Source organism: Wasmannia auropunctata, unplaced genomic scaffold (assembly GCF_000956235.1).
Source record: "Wasmannia auropunctata unplaced genomic scaffold, wasmannia.A_1.0 LD336034.1, whole genome shotgun sequence".
Classification (NCBI taxonomy): Eukaryota; Metazoa; Arthropoda; class Insecta; order Hymenoptera; family Formicidae; genus Wasmannia; species Wasmannia auropunctata.
The window spans coordinates 207,800-228,227 of record NW_012026856.1 but is presented as its reverse complement, the minus strand read 5'-3'; the positions used below and the strand labels follow the sequence as shown (position 1 = coordinate 228,227).

Below are 20,428 nucleotides of genomic sequence, written 5' to 3'. Positions count from 1 at the left end.
GTAATAATGATCAGCATGAAATCAGTTTTATTTCCCAATCCGAGTGTACTTCGAGCAACCGGGCAATTAATCCCCCCCCTCCTCCCTCCCTCGTTACTATAGCGTGTTCTTAATCGTGGGGGACAAGGAGAGAGATTGTTACCGAGCGACAGTTTGCTAGTAATTAGCGGTATACACACGTCATATCGATGATATACGACATGAAAGTAAAAAGAAAGAAGGTAATGACGATAATATTTATGATGTCTCGCATTGATAGCGAAAAATTCACATAATCCGCCAATTCCGTCCGTCTTATGGGACGCAGAATAACCGCGGGAGACAAATAGATATAGCCGCACGTAACGCACCTTGGGATAATGGCCTTATCCAAGGGAGGGTAATTATCGGTGTGAAAACGCGAAATTGCTTTTACGTATAGCGATGCAGAGGCGAGAATGTGCGCGAGTCACGTATTTAATAGTTACGCAAGGGCGGATGTCATCTGGCGCAATTAAAATACTTGGGTGCCTCGTAAAAATTTACGAGCGAATCATCCCCTATAGCCGGGTGCATTCCGTGCATATCTACTCGACGGATTACGATGCGTCACGGTAATAGACGCCGTGTCGTTTCCCGATGCGTCCGAGGATTATTAGTTATGCGTTTTAACTGCCGCGCGGCCAATCGGCGATATTTTCGCAGTATCGCTCAAAAAACAGGATATAATGATGCACTTAAACGTAATCGAATGCTCGTAACGATCCCCGTCGTCCGCGCGTATACACGCATTTTTGTGCGCAAGCATGTCAAGGAGATATTTACAAAACAGTAGTGTACGAGCGCTGTGGCACTTAACGCCTTCGAAGGAGCGAGTTTTCTGCACCTATATATCTTATTAAAAATCGTGACAACCGAATAATAAATTACGGATCATCGATATCAAATCCGTTAATTAGAATTACCGAATGATATCAACGGCGTATTCGATAAAATGCAAATTACATCATGCAAAAAATCATCTGGTTATGTATTTCAGATATGTTAATGATTTCTGAAGTGCGCCTTAAGCTCTTAAAGGTGATTCGTAAGATGTAAATAACCAAGAGCAATATAATTATGAAATACCGTTCGTTTATGAACGTCATTTGTTTGCCTAATGAATTCAGGAATTTCATTTGTTTAGAGTTTCTAGTTCTCAGCCTAATTTTTATTGAAGTTTTTATGTCCGTTCACGAGGTCGCTGTAGCGATTTAATTATATAATCGACACTTATCTTTCCTCAGTTGTAAAGACAGATTGTAGATCTATAAAGCAAAATTTCCATTTGAGAAAACTTGTATTTTTAATTTGTTGATCTATGTATTAAAAAATACAGAAAGCGAAAAAACTTACACTATCAAAAGAATCGAAGAATAAGAATATAACTACTATATTATGTATTTGAAATAAATCTTGAAATTAAACAAAACGAAAAAAAAACACGGACATACGCTGTTCTTATTACGCAAGTAGTAAGTAAAGTATTAAAAAGTACGATGCACAGACGATAATCAAAACGTATGTACGTTTTATCTCACGTTTGAACTATCATTATAATGTTAGATCGATAACGATATATAATAAATAGAGGTTGATTAGTCCAACATCTAATAGTAGTGCCCGAGAAATGAGTCTTAAATTAATAGTTACCCAATGATGTCCACCAACAGTTGTATAACTGGGTGAAACTAGAAAGGATTAGTGTAGCAAGATGACAAATTTCACCGAAATACAAAACGTGATTAAAAAGTAAAAAACGTTAAAAAGTATAGTGTTCGAATCAAAAATTAAAAATTAATAAATGCGATACATAAAAAAATAACTGTTTTGGTTGAAATCTGAACACAAATCATGTACCCGTTTTATATCGTTATTTATCACAGTTTTAATTGAGAATGCTATATCAGGATTGCAATAAATTATTGTCTTCTGTAAAATTCCCGAATGATCTAAAGCGGAAGATATTTGGGCCTCTAAACGTAACCGCCACAGAGATACCTGCGTCGCTGATCAAAGGTTAAAGTCGCGCGACTGCGAAATGGTCTATCCTCGATCCTAACGGTTTTGTCACGGAATTAAAAAAAATGTTTTGAATGTTCGGAAAAAAATATTCAAAATATGCAGTCTTGAGAAGTCACGTAATTCTTTTGATTTTAATAAAATCAGTATTATATGTTTGTCACAAAACTTTTTATCCTACTTAAAGATCTGAAGCATCAGTGCAATGTATAATATTTAACATCCTTTGTATTAAACTTTTTATGAAACACGTTATGACATAAATCTTTATATATATATTTATTTAGAATTTAATTAACACCGATTCTTACTCGATAAGGAAGGTCATTGAGAAAGTCGTTGCTAAATGCTTCCGTATTAGAATATGATTAAGTAATGCATCTTTGAATAACCGGAAATGTCGACCTATTGATAATGATCTACAATTTTCATCACTCTGCTAAACCTTTAACAGCCATATCTCTTCATACTCGCTCGCTTTCAAATCAACGGAACTGGATAAGCGCAATTGAAGATAATGCGTCCTGTAATCTTTATAAGAAGTCAACGGCAGGCATTCGCTCGCTTTCAGAACAATGATCATCGGCGGCGCAGTTTGCGCAAGCATACACAGTTAACGGGGTCGCTCGCGCGGTTTTCGCATAGTCCATGGTATAGGCTGTGCACGCGGGTGGTCCTTTAACAAGGTACCGGAAAAGGCATTCTTCACGATTCTGAGCGCCGATAACCCGAATATTCCCGCGAGCTCGTTCCCTATTCATGCTACTGCGGTATTTCTCTACGTAGGTATCGGCGCGCATACTCGCTTCTATCCTCTCATAATACGTCAAACGCCAAAGTGGAATTATAAAGTGCTATGTTAAAGTCATCAGATTTCAATAATTCTTACTTATTAAATATTATTTTAAGATTAATATGTATTTTGCTTACTGATTAATAATTAATAAATTTAATGAATTGCACGAGATGGCGAGTGTACACCGAGTTAAATTATAGCTTTGGTTACAAATTACGTAAGCAGAAATGCGAAGACCAACGGAATCACTAGCATTTTTACAGCGCCGCGAGATCGATGCTTCAACGTTGATTGCCTAAGCGAGAAGACGAGAGAGATTCGCGCGCCGATCGCGTCAAGGGGGCTGCATACTCGTTTTCACTTCCCTTTTTGACTTAGCATCTTGAAGCGCCCTATCTCTCCTCGCTTGGTCCTCCTCGCGTCTCTCGATTTCACTTTTGGCGGTCGCTGCGCACACCAGCTCCTCTCTCCCTCCCGCGCGCGTACCCCCTTTCCATCTCCTCTCTCTCTCTCTCTCTCTCTCTCTCTCTCTCGGTCTCCTTCTCTCGGCTAAATTGCGTAAGCGGCGCGTATGTGCGCGCCGCACCGGCCGCGGCAGCGCGCAACGACGATCTGCTGCGCGCTCGCGGCACCCGAACCGCGCGCGCGCGCGCCTCTGAACGCAAAGGACCATTACACCCAGGGCGCAATTTACAAAACGCGCGTTCGCCGCAAATCCGCGAAAGTAGAGCGATTGTTATTACCGTCCATCTAGCGCAGCGGTGCAATTTTCCACGTGCGCGTTATTCGCGCACTAATCCACAGATGATTACTCATACGCCGATATATTTATCGCTCAACGGCGAAAAACTTTATCTCCCTCGTGAGAACCTTAAACGTATATATCAATCGATTCGACCCCGCGTATATTAACGTCATATTGCGTTATTTATATGCGCTTCGTTGCGCAACATTTATGTGAGCACTGAAGATAACACTTGCTTCGTCCTGTTCGTATGTTTCTTCACATGCGTGTGTGTATGTGCAGTACTTGAAATCTTCATAGCGCGCAACTACAAAATGAACAGGAGCAAATTTCGTAAGGTTAATTTCTCGTATAAATATTGGTAAAAAGTTTGACGGGGGGGAGGGGAGGGGGGGGGAGGGAGGGAAGCATCTGCTATCCGAATCGCGCCGTGATTGCTGCCTCGAGGCGGTGAGGCTTAAGTGAGTTACGACTAAGCACGCGTAATTGATACGTCAGGGATAGAGTCATCGCGCATTTAAAAGCGAACAAATCGGTAATAAGTCAGCGTCTACGGCCAGGTATGTTCACGCAAAATTATATGTGCGATTACAACATTTGCGCTTTCTCGAACTGGAGTAAGAGAGCAGCACGCGGTCTTATTATCGCCTGGATTTCCTTATGCACACAGAGTGCTCATTTGCGTACACTCTCGCGCGCATTTGTTGCCTCTCTCGCGATCACGTATAAAGCATTATTCCGGTCGATAATGTAACTGAATCTGTCGTAACTCTCACGAATTTCTGTTTGCGCGAACAATTTGCTCGTGAAGTCAAGAAGAGGCCACCCGTCTGTCGAAAGTTACTCTCCGTCCGCACTTCGTCAAGGATGTTGTCGACCAGCAGTGGAAATCGTTAAGTGATGACATATTTAATCGCTTGCTTTTAAATACGATTTGATCTATGATAATTTCGGGTTAGAATTAGCATATAGCCACGTCGAATACGAATCAGTCCGATCGATTGGCAAAAATCGTTTGATTCTGTCCATTTAAGGGAAACGATATAACGTACGACCGTGAACGTGTCATCATAAAATTTCCTAATTCAGAGACAAACAAATTTTCGATTTCACAAAAATGGGAAGCACTCGACATGCGATGATCGCGGGACACCATTCTCGTGAGACACGCAATATTATCTACGTCTTCATCGTCGTCCTCTTATTTTTTTTCCCCTTTCCCCATCTGATATAAGATCACTGTTTACGCCACTGAGATCGGTGGTTGCCGATGGCGAATCAAGGTGAGGGAGGGGAATCGCGAGGACGCGAAAAGCGCGAGGAGCAGTCACGACGCGGGAGAGGGCGATAGAGAGGAGGCCGCGGGAGTGAGAGACGCGGACGAGAGGCAAGGCCGTTCTTTGACCCGAAACGTGGTCAGCTCGGCGCCAATTTTTCGGGAGGAACCGGTCTCACCCGGCCCCCTGGAATTCTGCCGCGCGCCGTTGCTACTGGCACCGCGATTTCGCCGAGAGGACCCGAGGGCAACGCGTTGTGGTACCATCATGGTAGCGGGGCCGCACCTGCCTCTCCCTGCCTGTCGACGATGTGATCGCGCCTGGGTGTCGCGACGAAGCGCCAAACGATTAATATCGAAGGAACCCTACCTCGCGAGCCTCGTCAATCAGCGATTATCGAAGTTCGTGTAGAAAACAAGAAGAGAGATCAGCATGCCCCGCTTAACAACGTCGCTTGAGTCTGATATTTGCGAGAAAGCGTGCGTCTAATCAATTCATTTTTCTTTTTTTTTTTTTTAATAAATCTTCGCGCATCACGGGATATTCCCAGTGTGATTTATGAGAATCGGGATTTTGAATTAATCAAACAAAGTGGAAATAAATGTTCACTAGGTATCAAGCGATATTTCTCTCCGACGATAAACTTTAGTAACGCATACACACGTACAATACATGTATCTACAATAGAAAAAAAGATGGTTATTGCTTAATATTATCCGGATATATCTAATATCTAATCTTATCAAATACCCCTGACAATACATTTGTATTTTTTACGATTTCGTGTGGATATAAATTGCGCGTCACATCCGCTCGCTTATGAAGGTAAATATATTAATGGTTGAAGTAAAATAACGCTCGACCTATATATATATATATATATATATATATATATATATATATACATACATAAGCCCGATTCCAGATTGTGGTGTGAAGAAATATTTACCTACGGCCTCCCGCCTCTCCAGTTTACTCCTCACCGCGACCTGAATTCCGCGTCTACCGGCTGTAACAATTTTTATCTTAACGCCCCTGGCGCACTCCTGCTTCGGGAAGCGCATCCATTGTCGGCGCTTATTATCGCGACGGGGCAACCTCTCCGCTTTTAATCTCAAGCAAGCGACGTGTCTTTTGCAACGTCTTTTCATACATATAAATTACCCGTCGCGTTTTCGCGCGTATTAACGCGTATTGCGCACCCTGTCTCGTCTCCTTCCCCGCCCCCTGGGCCCGCCGGTCGTTGCAAATTGCACAAAATCAGCGTCGAGAATCCTAATCCTCTCCTCGAGCCGGATGCGCGTTCGCGAAGCGCCGATTTATCTGTGCCTCATCGCATCTCCTTTGCCTCCTCTCTCGATTCGCGGGTCCGTTTCTTCTCGCACACGGAACGATGCATATACGTTCTTTCGTAGTGCATCGTGCTTTCGTTACGATGCGCGATGCACCTGTACACTTGCGCACCTGAGCGCGCTCGATGCGAGATGCTCATCGATCTTCTCGCATCCTTTCGATCGCGCACTTCGATCGTGTTGGACGTCACGCTTTGGCTATGGTTTCCTACCATGAATATGAAACTGCTGACATATTGACATGATGTTAAATAACGACAAAATATATGCATGTGTCTACTTATATACCGCATATAACATTATAATGCATAAAAATCTTTCGCTAAAATTATCATTCACAATTAATTAAAAGTTGTAAAATATTTGCAACTGTTTTATCTTCTATATTTTTTTACAAGCAATTACAAATGTGCTTTTTTTTTAGTCCTGTAACTCTGTCTCTGTAATAAAATGTTACGCTGTTTTTTCCAAAGTGCAAACGCATTGTTAACTATTTATGACAGATATTGATTATTGCGGGAGTATGTTGGTATAATGTAGTTAAGCTACCGTTTGGATGTATATTCACCCGCAATACCGGAAGTCATAAATTATATTTTTATCTGTACCGTCGCTTTATGTCTCATCGTTAAAAAGATTGATTAGCGATAACAGTGTTTGATTTTGCAAAAACGCGCATTAAATGAAACGCCTGTCACGGGATAATTATATCCTCTGCCGTAACAGACTGCAACTGATTATGAAAAACGCGAGACGGCACTCGCGTATGGATAATTGCTAATTTAAATACCAGATTTTGTAGCGTTAATCACGACGTGAGGAACATCTTGCATTAACCGCGGTTGATACACGCGGTTACTTACAGAGTGCGATATCATTACATTTTTTTTTAACGCAAAACGAGAACAGATATCCAAAAGATATCTACGAAAACCAATTCCAATTTAATGTAATTAAACATACTGGCGTAATTCCATGATTTAATGATAATTCGTAACATGTTACGTAAAGCCATGCAGACTGATTTAGCATTAAACGACGTTCGCATACTTGTTTTATTCCCGGTCTTCTGTCGTGCACCACGTTCGTCAGACAAGATTCTCCTTCAGCTGCCCGTTATCATCACTATGAATATTTAATGTCGACGTTGGAGGTTCACGTAGAATCAATTACTGCATGTACTTTATTACTTTACTTCACTCACGTTTAGTTGGCTCTAAAATGAGCATTTATAAATCAATCTTTATTCACGCTAATAAGTATAAATGGAATCCGTCATTATAAATAGCCATCTTTGTACGGATTATTCTCGTCGCCTGTTCTTTGATATTCCATCTATAAGCTGTTTTGCAAAATTTTGTATCGTTCGAAATCACAGCAATTAGTTACGCTTCTTATAATAATCTTTTTGATAGTTTCCGATACCTTACCGATATAATAATTCAGTATTATCTGTTTTCCAATGCGCTTTTACGATATGAGTATAAAGATGACTACAAAGCAATCTTAATTGATAAATGAAACGTTTTTTCTTCAAAATGTTGAAGCATAATTTATTTTTGTAAATATATATTTTTTGTTTTAATCACGTACTTAACATTATACATCTCTGTCAGAAGCTGCAGTGAAACTGAAAAAAAAAGAACGGTCTTAAAATCGGCTTTTATAAAGATGAGACAAGCTAAAACATAAAGACAAATATTCTTGATTTTTATCCTGAAGAGTGGTCACAATGTTTACCTAACGTTTTATCAAACTATTTTTTTGTAGTTATTTAAATAGTAGGTATAACAACTTTGTTCGCGCATATTTTTGCTTGCGTCTCACATCGTCCTTGGTGTCTTGAGGAGACGTCAAGTATTCATTAGTTGAGCCTCTGTGATTATCCGCCGATTGCGAATTAATTTTATTTTGTCGCCGACGTGTAAAACGATGTATTAACGGGATTTCATAAATGGAAAAGTCTTAGTTGCATGCTCGTGCACTCGTGATGTGATATCGAATCGCGATTACGAATTTCGATCTCATCGCAAAATCCCGCACATCGAAAAGAAGGCAGGTTTATTCGATACCGTGAGTAACGATCAAACTATTTGGTTACGCAAACGTGTAAAATGTATCCGATTCTTTAGTATCAAGGATTTCGACGAAGCGCCAAATAAATCGGTTATCCACGAACGAGGCGACGCGCGGCCGTAAACAGCCTTCGAAGTCACGTTCGCCTGTTCGCGACAATAAGTCGAATGCCGAGGTCCCGAGAAGACGGAGAGCTTCGCCGTCTACTTTGAGACTACGAATTCGTATAATGTGCAATCTTCGTGCCATTTTTAAAACGTATACTTCATACGTCTAAAAAAAATCTTACGTACGATCTCGATGCGGCTACGCGAGCGGTAAGAACGAGTGTTTCGCAAGTCTTTGCAGCCACGAGCAGCGTCAATATGACACGTCTGTTTTATGCGGGTGCCAGGTTAAAGTGATAAGAATAGCAGTGAAATGATGCATGAACAATGAGCTAACAATATTTATTATGTCTTGAGAATTTATAATTTAACTTATTATTAATCGAAAATATATATATGTTCAAATTATTATTCACAAGAAATTCATTCGTTTTTAGAGAGATATATTTTTTAATTTAAGTTATTAATTATTTAAATCAAAATTATTAAAGTTTAAAATTTCTGAAGTTTTATTTAATTAACTACTTCATCATTTTATTTAAATTTTTTTATTTAAATCAAGTTATTAAAGTTTAAAACTGATAAAGTTTTTATTATAGAGTTTGTTGTTTTTATCCTTTATTTTTTTCCCATTAAATTTTCTAAAATGGAAAAATATTGTCGTTAATTACAAACGTTAATTTTTGCATAATCACCTGGTCAATAATGTGTTTTTTTATAGACGTCTGAAATAATAATTTACGAGTGTAAACGCGGAAGAAATAGAAGATTTCTGTGCTAAGATTAGTATAGAGCTTGATCGTATTTGATCGCAAAGCATGCTTTTAATCTTTATACGTACAATCGGAGATCATTAGTTCTTTACTCGGCAAAAACTCCTGCGAGCAAGCTGTGTCAATACAGCTGTGATTGCCAGTCATAATACGCGCAAGAACAGCTGATCTTTGTATGCCAGTTTTTAAACTATGAGAATTTAATTTATACGGCGCTTATGTGACTTGACAGCAACACTGACCAAAATTCGATTGTTAAGGCCGATGTATTGGGGTGTAGATAAGGAAGCAATATTGCTTTAGAGCAATTGTTTGAGAAAACATTGCCAAATAATAGACTTAGAGAAGAAACGGAGTATATTATTGCGATTGCAAAAAGCAAATAATAGCATGAATTCTTAATTATAACGTGTAGATTGAACTTTTCACAGCGGGAATTCCACGAATGTTTCGAAGATTGTTAATAAAGCGTATACTTCACAGTCTACTTAGGGTAGACCTCGGCAAAAGTGAGCAGCCTTACGGCCGTCTTCTTCCTCGCCTTCTCGCGGTGCCGCTTTTATAATGATATTCCATTTTGTTAACGTCGGGCGCAAAGTCGGTAGCCATGATCCGTTTCCACGCACCGGTGCACACCCGGCTCCACACCGCCACCGTCGTCGTCATTCTGGAAATCCAAGAACGAGCGGCTGCGAGATGAGTCGGATAATCGCGATGCGTGATGTGCGAGCCGCTACAAGTCTCCTTTATTGGGAATCGATGAATCGTAAAATATTGTAATCGAGTAAAAATACACACAGAAGTAAATATATTAATATCTTGATAGCCCAAACGCTAATTACGGAATTCAAAAGATAACATGTTTGAATCGAGCGACGGGTTACGCACGGCGTGGTGGCGAGAGTTACGCGCGAAGCGCCGCTGTGAGCCGCGCAGCGCGCGAAAATTACGTAAACGCGCGAGACCTTACCTTGTCACCTGAGTTAACGCGAATCGATAAATTTCGAGAGAAGGTTTAAGATAATGCAGCGGGATTTGCATGCGTAATAAACTTAAGCAGCTTGAATTGTTTGCCCGTCACAAATTGGAATTGAAATATAGAGGCGTCGTAGAAACACGTCGCAGAGACCACTCTGTCGCGACGGTGCATGAATATGTATTAGTGAATTTTACTATTCATTTTATAATTCACGTCAGGACGAAGGTTCAAACGGATACCACGGACTGTCCGCAATAAGCTAATTAAAAATTAGAAATTCAAGACCATAATACATTTTTAATACTGGTTTGGCATATATGCGTTACGCATTCTTGATTTTAATGAATATGTAATTGCTGATTATTATGATTTTCATTGACATAATGGTGATTCAGATGACCGCGCAGATGGGATGACTCGATAGAAAAGCGGGTCGCTCGACACTCCAGATTCGAACGCTTTCGCACAAAGCGAACATTCACGCTCGTGATCGGTCTATACTCTTGACCCTTTTGAACTGGCAATGACCCAAAGCCGGGATCTGATCCGCATATGCCTGCGATCAATTAAAGCGAGCACTCTTCGTGGTTAACGAGGTGTATCCCAGGAATGCCGAACCTTTGCCATTTCGCTTCGTTACAATGCACCTTTCATCCTCCAGTTCTTCGCGCTCGAGAAGATTCGCGTGCCCCCGCGAACCTTCCAAACGTTCAAGGTTACCTCCTGAGGTCATTACGATTTTTCGTTTCCGAAATCCGAGGTCGCAGGTTTGTGATTCGGACCACAATGATCTGCAACGAGATCGTAATCGTAGAAGGACAAAAAACGGCTGCCCGTGCAGAGCCGAGCTGGGAACAATTCTCACGCTCGCCGTCATTCTATTCAGTCTCTCTTTACTCGGGCGTAGTATCAACCATCCATGAGAATCTGCAGAACTTTTGCATATCATTACATTAAGATAGTGCATCAAAATAAATCGATAGGAATTCCATTGAATTAATCAAAGGATAGGAAAGCATTATGAGAACAGAAAATATATAGGTATATATTATTCTTTCGCAGAGCATTTCTTCGTTTTTGTTTTGACAACGATGAATAAGTTATCGACGAAGTTTCTTATCACGCACGAAGTTTCGTAGCCGCCACATGTGAATAATACACGCTCGAGCGAATATGCGAATGCACAAGATGTGCTTTTTTTTACAGATTAAAGTTCCGCTAAAGATCAACTTTTCGGCCAGGCCGAGAGACGTGGTCGTGTCGATCGCGAAGAAACACCTGAGCTGCGGACTGAAAGGCCATCCGCCAATTCTCGCTGGGGATTTCCCGCACGAGGTCAAGCTCGAGGAGTCCACTTGGGTAATTGAGGACGGAAAAGTATTGCATATCAGTGTGGAAAAGGTGAGTCGTGGGCACGTAAAACGGTTGCGCCCGCGCCCGGCCGCGTAAATAACGCGCTTTTTCGCGGCCTCGCCGATTCTCGGCCTTGCCGACGGATTCTAAGATCGTCCAGTCCGCAGATGGGAATTTGAGATACGCGTGACCGAACGCAACGAATCTCGGCAGATCGACATGTCCTTCGATAATGCGACGTTTAATTAAGCACTTATCCAATTAGTTTCTTTTATCTGATTATCATATACACATTTCGTTATTCTGCTTGTCGTAATTTTTGTCCATCACTTTATGAAATGTGAAACGATATATTATAATTGATTTGCGGTATATTATTATTTGCAACATATATTACGATAGTATATTAAAAAAAAATTATATTAAAATCGATAAAAGGAAAGTTTCGATAAAAGGTGAAAATATCGATGTTTATCTTCAATAGTGTGTCCGATTATTACAATATAATCAATATTCGAAAAAATAAATGAATAGTAAATATGAATATGAGTATAAATACAATTTTTTTGTATTCACGGTAAAATAAATAAATATTTTTTATTTAATTTGAATGAATATATTGTGAATATGATTATCAATATTTTCGATTTCGTATTCACTTCCGTTCTGTATTGCCAGCACGCAAGTATAATAATGTGCTGATTATAGATATGCTGATTTTGATTAAGGGCGATGAGAGGCAACAGTTGCTTATTGGAGTTTTTTTTATTTATACTTTATTTGAATGAATATGAATACTTGTAAAATAATCAAAATATTCATGAATAATATTTAAAAAAACCCAAAGTTTTGAATAAATACATGAATCAATATTTTTTTATGTAATTTTTAATAAATACAATTTGTAGTTGAATTACAAGTTTTTTGTATTTATCGGACACACTAATCAGTCTGCGTAATAAAGAAAAATGAAAAGCTGTTAACGGTGATGTAACTATATATATGTATTGATTAGTTTTATTTCTGGCATAATAATAACGTAATAATCGCAATATCCTTATAATCGGTGACGAAATTAACGTTTGGCGTTTGCAGGTAAATAAGATGCAATGGTGGGCACATGTTATAACGAGTGAACCAGAAATTAGTACGAAGAAAGTGAACCCCGAACCTAGTAAACTCTCTGACCTCGATGGAGAGACAAGGGGCCTCGTGGAGAAGATGATGTATGATCAGAGGCAGAAGGAATTAGGACTTCCGACGTCCGACGAACAAAAGAAGCAGGACGTTATCAAAAAGTAAAAATATTTTGTTGACTGTCTTATTATTCTATATTCTATCTATTTCATATTTCAAGTTAATCAATTACTGAATTTTGAATTTTTCCAGGTTTATGGAACAACATCCCGAGATGGACTTCTCGAAGTGTAAATTCAATTAAGATGATTCGATAACGCATTTAATGATATTCTAAAAAGATATTTACTCCATATTTCTCGATTAAAGGATTACAGTACTTTGTATTATTTATTAAACGTAAAATTCCGAAAGAGTTATATTGTTTTAAAATTGTGTTCATCCGAAAGGCAGCTTTAATGCCGCAATCAACAATTTCTACTAATTTATCGCCCTGCCACGACGAATAATAAAAACAAAACTTTTTTCTTTCATTTCTTCTATGTCAGTAATTATAATAATATCACCGAAGGCGGATTAATTTTTAAATTTCATGAATCCATTCTCCACACTAGTTGTCATACTATATTCAAGTTTCAATCCGTGTTTTCTTCCATCTACTACAATTCTATGACATAAATCATAGAACTAAAAGTGGAAGAGCAGAACAAGCTACAGAAGAAAATTTACATATATCCACAAATGTACAGACGTAGACAGTTTATTAATATACTGTTTTTTAATTAATCTAATGTGGATTTTTTGATCCACACTATGTGGAGCAGAAGATTTCGGATGATTAATATTATTTATTAATAAAATGTCTGCGTTTGTACAATGTATGGATATATTTGAACATGAATTTTCTTCTTCAGTTTGCTCTGTTGTTCCATTTTTAGTTCTATGATTTATAATGCCGTAGTACATGTAATCTTATAAACATATAATATTGACAAATTACGAGGAGTAAATATCTTTTTCTGGTACTATACATACTTGATATTTTGAAATACATCTCGCTTTTGATTATCATAATGCAATGTTCGATCTTCTACGCTCGACGTTTCCATTCGTTGAAAAGGAAAGGAAGTCGATAGGATTGCAAAGATGGCAGCACAATGTTAGCGTATGGTGTCTCATACAGAGTTCTGCTAATGCGATCGAAATGTTTTCTGATTATTCTACATTTTTATCGCTGTTTTTTTTTTTACATTTTCCTTACTTTGAAAGTAAACACAAAAGATGCATTGCACAGTTGTAAATGTTTCATTTTTCTATTGCGCTGTTCTTATCTGTCGAGCTTATTGGAAAGAAGATAGAGTAGAATTGTGATGAAAGATGCAACTTTGAAAATAAAAATCGTATAACTGTTTTTTGTTCTTTCTCTATGTATTATTTTAGTACGTAGTCACCGATACGTCGTTCAAAGATGCGGGATCTTTTTTAGTGTGACGTATTAAACATATATTAGACATTAACAATTATTTTCTCTAGACAGCTAGGTAATTATTTATAGGGGATCCAGCTCCGATAACTTTGACTTTGATGTCTGTCACTATGTCCGCTGCATACGCTTTACAACACGAAGCGAGGTTTCATATAGGTTGACAACATATCAAGGTCGGAGCTAAATCCGCTAAATTACAGAGAGCTGTTTTACGGCTGCATGACTTCAAGGGGCTGCCGTGAAACAAGCTTTTCTTTTAGATAAATAAAACAAGGAAAAAGCATGATAGTTGCAAATTATTTGTATAGCAGATAATATATATAAACACATAAGACACACAGAAATGTGCGCGCATTCCGTAAAGGTTTCAACTTAATCCTCGAACGAGGATGAACTAATCAAAGATTGAAGCGTTTACAGATTGCGCACATATCATTGTATTTTGTGTTTATATAACTTATCTCGCACACAAATAACTTGGAAGGCAATTACGCTCTTTTCTTATTTTATTTATTTATAAGTTAAAAACATTTTTCACTTTTTATCTTTTCTCTTTATATTCTGAGAAGTAATAATCAAATTTATTTTCCGTTGCTCTCTCTGACAAAGAGGACAACGAGAAACCGTGAAATCTTCGATAAAATCAAGATATATGTGAGACAAAGTCAAGATCGAACTAGGGATTCATGAACTGAATCCTATGAATCAGCCACTTTTGCAATGAGCTACTCGTCACCACGATGAAGAAAAATATAATACGATACGTATTTATACTATCGATAAACACGTATCGACTGCGTAATTTCTGCAACAGTTACATTTCATTCCTCCAAAACGATATAAACATTTTTGAAAAAAAAAATGAAATGTGCGATGTACCAACAGATTGCAGCATAATTAACTTTATACCTAGTACTTTCAAATGTATAGCTTTGCATTTTTTTTTATCCTATCGATGTACAGCTTAAAATTTGTATCCCGATTGCCTATCATATTTTCAACTTCTAGGCTCGTTTATGCGGGAACGTTAATTACAGTTATAATACAGTTACAATAGGCATCGTGTGTTCTTAAGTGTAATCGTTCATCTTCATCACCTTCGTAATCCAACGCACGTAATTGGATAGTTTGGCGTATATACCGAATTTACCGCGCTTGCCGCAACCCTCGCCGAAACTAGTGATACCAAAAATTGTCCACGGTTGATCGGGTTTCCGAGGATCTCGGCAGAGCAGAGGTCCCCCACTGTCACCCGCGCAAGAATCCATTTTACCACGGGGATAGCCCGCACAGAACATGTTATCCGTGATTCCGTAACTCGCATAGACCTTTCGACAGGTCTCGGTAGACACTATTGGTACCTAGAATTGAATTTGATATTTGTATTTCTTTTGAAAGTATATACGCGATATGTGTGTGCCCATTATTAAATAATCAAATTAAAAAAAAATTGAATCTGCATACTTTAACTTCGTGCAGCACATCCGTTCCGAAGTCATCTGTCACGTTGGACTTGCCCCAGCCGATAATGGTGCAGTACTGTTTCGGTAAGGGCTGCTTTGGCGCGGGCAGACACGCGATTCCTCTCGAAGGATCCGGGGTCAAAGTATTTGGTAAACGAAGTAGAGCTACGTCGTTATCAACGTTAGTGACATCGTACTCCGGATGGATGATCATCGAGTCCACCTACGCGGTCATAGAATTAACCAATGGCGCGGCACATGAAATTGTCTAGCTCTTGACTGTGACACGTACCTTAAGCTCCAATTCCGTGTTTTCTTTCACCGTTAAATCGTACTCTCCAATGCGAACGAAGAGGCGTTTTCTAATGCAATGCGCGGCAGTTAATACCCACCTTGGGGATATCAATGTTCCACCGCAAAAAGCTTCCTGAAAAAAAAAGAAAAAAGAAAAGCAATTAACTTTTGTTATATTGACAGTATAAAGCCTATTTTTTCCCCCGAGTAGGCATCTCTTATTTGCTGCAGAATGTGATATTTATCGTCGCAAACATACCCGATATTTATTTAACACGGCCACTTGCCACGGCCAGCTTCCAGGTGCAGATGGACGACCGCCGATGATTCGCATAAAGTATGATAATCTGGATCCTTTATGAGTGTTCACCACTCCGCATTTCCAAACGTTCGAATTCTTCTCTGGAGCGAAGCTATCCACGGTGTTAGGATTGAGCTCGAACTCATCCAACACGAAGTCTAGAAAATTGATAAAACTAATTACTTTCTTGTTTCTTCTTATTCTTAGTATTTAATATCTAGTGTTATTGGAATGTATTTACCATCGCCATCTTCTTCATGGCGACCATGAATCTTTCGATGGATCCATCTTTGGCAGAAGCTACCTTCGACGTAGCAATAGGCACTCTCTCGTATCACATCGCGCCCGCAAATGCCCGGCTTTCTGCACCATCTGATCAGAACGAATGGATAATATATATATATATATATATATATATTATAATAATATCAGTTATGTAATCTACGAATTTCTGCAATACCTGTGACGTTGAGTAGTGCACAGTCTCGTGCAAGGCGACCATTTACTCCATTTTCCGTAATGCCTCCTAGGATGTTCCTTGGTATTTTTGCCTTTTCGCTTTCCATGCCTAGGCTCTGCTTCTTTAGGTACCTGTTGAAAACGCATACTCGCGTATTACCGCAATCGAAAATCGAACGTTATACATCGCATGTGAAGACTTACTTGAACCACGTGAAATCTTTCGTTTCTTCGACGTCCTCGACGCTGGCGTTGTTTGCATCGCCTTCGACGACCCTCTCTGTTATGCTCGCAACCACGTTCCTCCTGTATTGCTACAGACCGTTAGTCGAAAATCGTTTAAGATATCGCATAATTATGTAGTAGTTACGTATTTACCTTAAGTACAGTGGTCCCGCAATCTTTTTTTGATCGGCACCTCCTGACGCGATTTTGCATGCAGTGTCGATCGCATACCGACCATTCGCTCCAGTTTGTGAAGTGCGACAGTTTTGTCGCTCCTGTAAAGATGTGACATTTGAGAATAAATAAATTGTATTAGAAACAGTTGAAAGAAATATAAAGTCTTGAAAGATCGACAGAAAATACTTTTTCGATCGGGACGAGGAAATTTATGGAAAAGCAGTGTCGCACATACACTTACTATTATTCTTTGGCAAATGCTCTATGGCAGACGGCTGTTCGGTCGAATTGAGGCAGCTTATATTGCTCTTAACTCCAAAGACGAATGTGTTATTATGCTAGAATTTTTAAACATAATTAATATTTAAACATAATATTATATTCCTATATTCTTTTATTATTAAATCAAAATTCCATTTTTATAACGCTACAATGTACAAGATTTAAAACGAATTTTCAAAAGATATCTGATTTTTAGGCGTGAGATAAAATAGATGATATTTATGGAGGTCTTCAATCCCTTTTAAAGTAGAGCCTTTGTGAATTCACTTACTTATTCTTTTAGTGGTCCTTCCATATCTGGAAACACTTTTAAAACTCAATCTTGGCAATCGCCAGAGCTCTTGTCACTTTCTCGATAATGTTATCTCTGGTATGAAATCAGGCTTTTTTGATAAACATCGAATTCTTCTGATTTAACAGACTTCACATTCTCCAGATATGGCTCCGTGTGACTTCTGGTTGTTTTCGAAACATAAAAGTTGAAAGGATTTAATACCAGAGATGACATTTAGAATGACGAGGGAGTTCTTGGCGATCCCTAAAACTGAAAGTTTGAAAAATATTTCCAGGTAGAAGGATCGCTGAAACAAGTGTGCATGGAGCCTACTTTAAAAAAAGATTGAAATCTCCTTTCGATCTCCATCATTATAATCTATTTGATCTCACGTTTAAAGCTCAAATCTTTTTGATCAGACCTCGTACGTTCTTTGATTTATTTCGAGTGCTATTGCGATATTTAATCAACATATCATTATATATTGCAATGTTGATTTACTAAATGTCAAGAGTATTGTTGAACATTTTAATGAATTGACAAATTGTGATCACCTCACGTTTTGACCTCGTCGAAAGGCTTAATGTCAGCGAAAATTTTACGTCGCATTATCTCGTCACTTGACACAGTCTCTGACAAGTCGACAGTGGCTACATATGATACGATTACCTTAAAATTATCTGTCCTAGACCGAAAGACTTAATAGATACGGCCTGGCCAGCACTCTACTGGTTCTATCATTTAGTATGCTCCAAGGCTGTAACGCCCAAGTCGCGATATTAAACTCAATTTGTCCGCTGGTAATGGCATCGCGACGTAACCACCATCGACGCTAATCATGCGTTACACGATGTCACCGTGTCGACAGAGTACGTAGGCATATAAAATTACTGTCATTTCGCCGTCGTGCCTTCTCGAAGCTCCTCGAAATCTACGCTCGCTCTAAAATTCCGAACAATCGTTCCTGATCGCAATCGCGATGATTCATTACAATTCATGAATTCAGTCGCGATCAAAATGGTGCTTGAATCCTTTCAGCAGTCTACTGCCTGTGTTGTTTGAAATAATAATGACGCAAAATTTGATTACCTTATTGAGACGAGATTAGTCGCCTCGAACAAATGTAATAGTACTGATAATATTTTTTGGAAAAAGATTATAAACGTGAAGTGAATTTAAAATAAAATATAGATTTAATCTAAGTTTTCAAGTTTACGCCGTACCGGCATCTCAATAAAAAAAAAATGTTAGCAGATTTTGCAGAAAAATAAATATACATATACATATGTATACATAATTTATTTTTCTTATTTCTTGTATACATACATTTATATATACACATCTAGATATATATGTATATATATACATATAGTGTCCCATTTTAAAACAACCAATTTTCTCCAAAATTATTGATATAAAAAAAAGTTTTAGATAAAAGTATAACGGTTTCAAGGGGGACGTATTTTGATCAATTCGCTTTTCTTCTAAGTGGAGGCGCTAAAAAAATATGAAGATCACCTTCACTTTTTTAAATCGAATTAATTAATATTATTTTTTTACATAATATGATTTCTCTATAATTATTCTGCATATAAAAATATTAAGGTAAAGTTATCGAAAAATCAGTGCTTTACGAGATACTTTATTTCATACTTTATTAAGGCATATTTCAACATAAAATGTGAAATATCTTGTAAACTATTGATTTCTTGATAATAGTTCTTGATACTTTTATGCACAGAATGAGATGAATTGATTGGTGTAATGAAATACATAGTTGCTCTTAAAAAATGATATGTAATTGTATATTGCAATTACTTAATTAAAAAAAAACCGTTCTCAAATAATTGGAGTAATCGGATAACTTCCAAATCACGTTGAAAAAACCAGTTCTCGTCCGATCACTGAAGTCAAGCAACGTTGAGCACGGTTAGTACTTGGATGGGTGACCGCTTGGGAACACCGTGTGATGTTATCCCTCTATTTTTTATTTTTTGCTAGCCCGAGGGAAATCCTATGAAGAAAACTATACCGAAAAATTAAAATTAACAATTGATTCTGAAAATTTTTGTAATTATAATTATTACATTTTTGTATTGTTTGATCCTACAATATTATCGACAAGATTTTTATTAAAGACCACAATATTCTGGGCAAATTTTCACAAATTTTTTATTTACTTTATTTATTAAACAATATTAATTTGAACTAGACCGCGTATTTTTTTTATTAATTCTTTAATAGTTATATACACAGAATAATGAAATATATCGATTGGTGTAAAAAAAACACAATTGCTTTGCAAAAAATGTAAAACTGTTTTTTTTTTCAATAGCTAATTTTAATATTGTTGGTGTAGTTTTCTTCGTAGGATTCTCCTATAGCTATGAAGCAAAAAAAAAATTAAATGAGCGACATATAAAATATTAAGGTAAAGTGATCGAAAAATCAATACTTTATGAGATATTTAATACTTTAATACTTTATGCCATATTTTGACATAAAATATAAAATATCTCGTAAACTATTGATTTCTTGATAATTGTATCTTAATACTTTTATGCACAGAATGAGTTAAATCGATTGGTGTAAGAAAATACATAGTTGTTCCTCAGAAATGATATATGATTGTATATGCAAATTACATAATTGTTTTAAAAAACAACTATGCATTTTCTATCCATATATCACAAATAACAAAACCATTTCAAACAATTGTTGCAATCGGACAACTTCCAAATCACGTTGAAAAAACCAGTTCTCGTCCGATCACTGAAGTCAAGCAACGTTGAGCACGGTTAGTACTTGGATGGGGTCGGAAGAGCACACGTC

At 37.9% G+C, this 20,428-nt stretch overlaps 2 protein-coding genes across 3 annotated transcripts in view; one reads left to right on the top strand and one right to left on the bottom strand.

The window, feature by feature from the left end:
* The window catches only part of LOC105452287 (nuclear migration protein nudC), an 84,186-nt gene extending 70,140 nt beyond the window's left edge, over positions 1 to 14,046 (top strand). The window contains exons 7-10 of one of the 2 annotated variants that reach the window (XR_974720.1): positions 11,352 to 11,546; positions 12,594 to 12,796; positions 12,888 to 13,300; positions 13,574 to 14,046. Coding sequence is in view for 1 of the 2 variants with exons in the window: in XM_011693260.1 (XP_011691562.1) it covers positions 11,352 to 11,546; positions 12,594 to 12,796; positions 12,888 to 12,939 (450 nt within the window). In the remaining variant the exon portion in view is untranslated. Of the gene's footprint in view, positions 1 to 11,351; positions 11,547 to 12,593; positions 12,797 to 12,887 lie in introns of both variants that reach the window. The other variant, XM_011693260.1, reaches the window with a different exon arrangement.
* An 8-nt stretch (positions 14,047 to 14,054) lies between these two features.
* LOC105452288 (venom prothrombin activator vestarin-D2) overlaps positions 14,055 to 20,428 on the bottom strand; it is a 17,087-nt gene continuing 10,713 nt past the window's right edge. Inside the window, exons 2-10 of the mRNA XM_011693261.1 lie at positions 17,282 to 17,378; positions 17,017 to 17,138; positions 16,843 to 16,944; positions 16,640 to 16,770; positions 16,421 to 16,551; positions 16,138 to 16,337; positions 15,877 to 16,011; positions 15,586 to 15,807; positions 14,055 to 15,482 (exon numbers count right to left, since the gene is read on the bottom strand). Coding sequence (XP_011691563.1) covers positions 15,192 to 15,482; positions 15,586 to 15,807; positions 15,877 to 16,011; positions 16,138 to 16,337; positions 16,421 to 16,551; positions 16,640 to 16,770; positions 16,843 to 16,944; positions 17,017 to 17,138; positions 17,282 to 17,378 — 1,431 coding nt within the window. The 3' untranslated portion in view covers positions 14,055 to 15,191. The remainder of the gene's footprint in view (positions 15,483 to 15,585; positions 15,808 to 15,876; positions 16,012 to 16,137; positions 16,338 to 16,420; positions 16,552 to 16,639; positions 16,771 to 16,842; positions 16,945 to 17,016; positions 17,139 to 17,281; positions 17,379 to 20,428) is intronic.